Raw genomic sequence first — 4,128 nt, forward strand, 5'->3', positions numbered from 1 at the left:
TACTGTTTCTTGTTGGGATCCGGACTGAAGTCTCCAGCAGGGATCTGAGAGACACAAGCAGTGTGTGAGGAGCAGGACGGATATCAGTGCATTTATAGATGCTGAATTAAAAATCTTGTTGTCTCCTCTCTTGTTTGTATCCATAATAGAAAACAATATTGCTTCACTAGGTGATGAATTCAGGCTTCTTAATATATAGTATTTTGACAACAAAACCAAAACAGTGAGATGTATTTCAGTATTTCTACATTACCACAATTTCTCCGAAGCCTTGGAACTTTATTGCACTGGTAAGGGTCACAGATGTGGATGTCAGCCTTTTGCTTTTTGTTGGATAGTTTTCTACGAAGATTTCTACTTTGATGGCATCATCATCGGTGCAGTCTTGACACTCCACAAAGATGTTCACTGGTGTTCCTACCCGCAACAAGTTGGGGGCGGACATTATCTTCCTACACAGCAGTGGGAAAAATTATATGTAGAGTATAGTCAGTGCGTAGAAAGAACCACATGCTGTTTAGGATGTACTGAAACTTGCTGAAAAACTGAGGAGTCTGTTTTTCTCAGTGGTGGTTTGAGGTTTTTGGTTTTTTTTTTAAGTTTGGTTATTCCAGTTTGCAACATATATTATTGCAGATGAGAATCTTCTGCTCTAGCATGGTCTTCACATATAATGAGTGATCCATTGGTTATCTTGGCAAAGATCCAGCGCTAGATCAACAAAACATTTCATCATTTACTGGCGTCATTTGAAGGACCACATCACATGATTTACTGGAGCTACTCATTACAAAAGACACCAGTGACATGTAACTTTAGACTGAGTTAAATAAATATTCTCTATCTGCACTCCGAACCATGTATCAGTATTTTTAATTGTTTGCAAATACTGGTAATACCTGGTCTTCTTCTTGCTCCCATTACAGCTGTTCTCAATTGCATTGTTACACTCTTAAAATATTATATACAATCATCATGTCCATTTAAGCTTTTGTTTGAGGTTTAAAAGGCTCTCTTAAAAACTCAGTGAAAGCCTTAAAGCAGTGTTTCAGTATTAAATAAATTCATCGATAAGTTAATCCTCATCCTCATCACACAGCGGAGCTCCCCCACCCTGTCTCTGAGGCGACAGTGCTAACCACTCTCTAACCAATCACTAAATATAATTTCTCTTTCTAGTTTCTAATTCCTCCTTGGTGTCAATCGTGGGAGAACTAAGGTGGCTGACACAAAAACGCAATTGGCCCTGTCTAGAGCCAGTGTTTGATTTGTCTGTTGTGGGCTACTGTAGAAACAATATGGCAGACTGTCGGAGACATAGACATATATATACATAGACGCCGCATCGACTGCTTGAGCGCGTCCTTGCCGGCTGCCATCTTGGATGGGTCTTGCTTCGCCTCCACAGTGCATTCACTTCTATTGAGGAAGGAGCTGTATGCACAAGTAAAATAGAATAACTCACTGAATTTTCAACTGATTTTCACGNGATGAAGCGGTTAGAAAATGGATGTTCAGGCATTGACATGAACAGTTTTTAACAGTTGTAGCCCTGAACAGTGACCTCTTACCTTTAACAATGTTCAGGTATTGAAATAAACACTTGTGACTATTAAAGAAAAACCGATGTCCCCATATGAGGACATTTTTTTCTCAAAAACTACTCACTGTTCAAAGATGATGCTTAGTTTTTTATACTCACCAGGTCCTACTAATTCCCAAATAGCTTGGAGAAATTAAAAATGCATGCTCAACAAAAGCTGGGGTTTTAAGGGGGGTTAATGAATCTGTTTCCTGTCAGTCTTCTTTATAAAGCATTTCTTTTATAATAAATTTTAAATTTCTCTTTCTCTTTCTCTTCTTTGTTCTTGTTGACCTCTCATCAATTATAGGTCATGGATATTTTCATATTTTAGCTGCCTAATGACTCACGTTTGTACATGATGATGAACAACTACAAGTGAGTAAGACAGAGAGAAAGAGAGGATGTACAGAACAGATTAGAAACCTTATAAAACTATACGTGCTACCTTAGGATGTCCTAAATGTCTACAACACATTTTCTCGGGATATTGAGCATTTTCCACTTGGTTCTCTCATTTATTGTACTTTGTTCTCTGTGTCCAGCATTCAAATTAATGAGGGTAACCTATGTAACATAATCCATAGCTGTGAATGTGGATATAATATTTCTTTCTGTTAAATATATCTTATGCATCAGTAGGAATATATCTGTTCATTAATCATTATACTGTTGAACAGACTTAAATGGGTAAATTGTTCACTTAAATTTGTGAAAGGCTATTGCATGTACTGTATCAATTCAATTTCAATTTTATTTATAAAGCCCAATATCACAAATTACAATTTGCCTCACAGGGCTTTACAGCATACGACATCCCTCTGTCCTTAGGACCCTCACAGCGGATAAGGAAAAACTCCCCATGTTCCTTATACAAGATTCAGAATATACTTTTTGAATGTGATTTTCTTGCTAAATAAATTAAGCCAGTAGAACCCACAACATTTCAGTTACATAGTTTACATTTACTTTTTGCCAGTGGTTTAACAAAAGCTGAAAATACCACTTTTCTTACTGCTGCAGTCATCATTGATTGAGCTTGAAGTGTCAAAAATCGGTGCCTGGAAGTGGGCCTGTAGGCTCCCGACCTTGAACCTCTTGTCTCTTGTCAGTTGTCCTCGGATGTCGATTTGGTACCTTAGGCTCAGCTGGCAAATACTGAAAGAAACACTGGAAACAGGCAAAGTCCGATGCAATCAAGTTTAATGTGTCAACAGGCTTTAACACATACAACTTANGCAATGAAAGTTTTACATAATAAGAAAAATGCAACACAAACACAATTTGAAAAGAACGTTTTGTTTCCTTGTGCTTCACTACTGCTGACATCCGAAGAGTTGGTACTGCTGGACCATCTCCTCCATGCCCAAACAGGTCGGTCTGTGTTCGTCAGATTGACACTCTGCTTCTGTGGGCCAGTACTCAATCCAGGTTCTCTCTCCGAGTACATACTGATACCTGAGGAGAGCAAAGTAAAAACACATTGGGTTTCCATGTGACCAGCTTTCACTCTGTAACATGACATGAAAAAGCCTCCTGCCTCCCTCTGTGCATTTAACTACTCCATCAGTAGCTACAGTAACACATAAACTAGAGTCAAAGAAAGATTTGATTTACTTTTGGAAAACAGTAAAACAGCGAAATGGTAAAATGCACACTCCACACATTCACACAAGGAACAAACTTACGTTTGCTCTTGTTCATCTCTGTGAATATCTTTGGAAGTGCCCATGACAAGGTAGATTTTGCCTGTCGCCAAATCCAAAGACTCTCTGCAGTGCGGATAACTGAGGAATGTGCGCAGTTTATTCAGAGGACCCACATCCAAACTTCCTGTTATTCAAATATAGGAGAAGAGATAAAAGATAAGGATTGAATGCATAGCAGGGATGTAATGCAACACAAGTGTTGTATTCTCACATATTCCTGGTGAAATCGTGCTTAAAGGAATAGTTGGACATTTTGGGAAATACATTTAAATTTGCCAAGAGTTAGACTGATACCAGTATTGGTACCATTCTCATTAGTGTAGAGGCTAGTAAATATGCAGCCAACAGCCGGCTAACGTAGCTTAGCATAAAGAGTGGAAACAGTTTGTCTGGCTCAGTCCAAAGTTAACAAAGCACCTTTAATGTAGTTTCTTTAACCTGTACAGAAAACACTAAGTATAAAACAGTTAACCTTTTTGAACGGGTGTCCTGGACAATTTCCTGGCCAGGACCAATAAGTTCTTGAGTGCCTGCTGATTGCCTGGCAATGCAACCTACGTTAGCTTGCTGCTTGAGGTAGCTTCATACTTGGCATACTAAACATGAGAGGTACAAGCCTTCTCATGTAACTGGCTGCAAGAAAGCAAGAGGGCATTTCCCAAAATGTCCAACATTTCCTTTAAATGGCCAGTCATTTCTTTTGTCTGGCTAAAAACACTGAGACTTAATGTGCTAATTCAATTTTTGAAAGAGGCAAACAAATCGTTGTGTCACCTTCACCTGTAAGGCATCTTAGAAACATTAGAGGACTGTACACTTTAGGCAGTTCTGCATAAA

The 4,128-nt window shown here is 38.7% G+C and overlaps 2 protein-coding genes and 1 long non-coding RNA gene across 7 annotated transcripts in view; 1 reads left to right on the plus strand and 2 right to left on the minus strand.

The window, feature by feature from the left end:
- Nucleotides 1-2,817, minus strand: part of LOC126390991 (complement C3-like) — a 21,264-nt gene extending 18,447 nt beyond the window's left edge. The window contains exon 1 of one of the 2 annotated variants that reach the window (XM_050045555.1): nucleotides 254-514. In XM_050045555.1, the coding sequence (XP_049901512.1) occupies nucleotides 254-445 (192 nt within the window). In that variant the 5' untranslated portion in view covers nucleotides 446-514. Of the gene's footprint in view, nucleotides 1-253; nucleotides 515-2,597 lie in introns of those variants that run through there. The other variant, XM_050045553.1, reaches the window with a different exon arrangement.
- LOC126390983 (complement C3-like) overlaps nucleotides 1-4,128 on the plus strand; it is a 94,705-nt gene that overhangs the window by 85,672 nt on the left and 4,905 nt on the right. The window lies entirely within an intron of this gene.
- LOC126391006 (uncharacterized) lies at nucleotides 2,821-4,122 on the minus strand. Its single transcript, XR_007570009.1, has 2 exons — nucleotides 3,271-4,122; nucleotides 2,821-3,040 (listed from the first exon to the last, which is right to left on the minus strand). It is a non-coding gene; the product is annotated as an uncharacterized LOC126391006 (long non-coding RNA).

This window comes from Epinephelus moara, chromosome 5 (assembly GCF_006386435.1).
Source record: "Epinephelus moara isolate mb chromosome 5, YSFRI_EMoa_1.0, whole genome shotgun sequence".
Classification (NCBI taxonomy): domain Eukaryota; kingdom Metazoa; phylum Chordata; class Actinopteri; order Perciformes; family Serranidae; genus Epinephelus; species Epinephelus moara.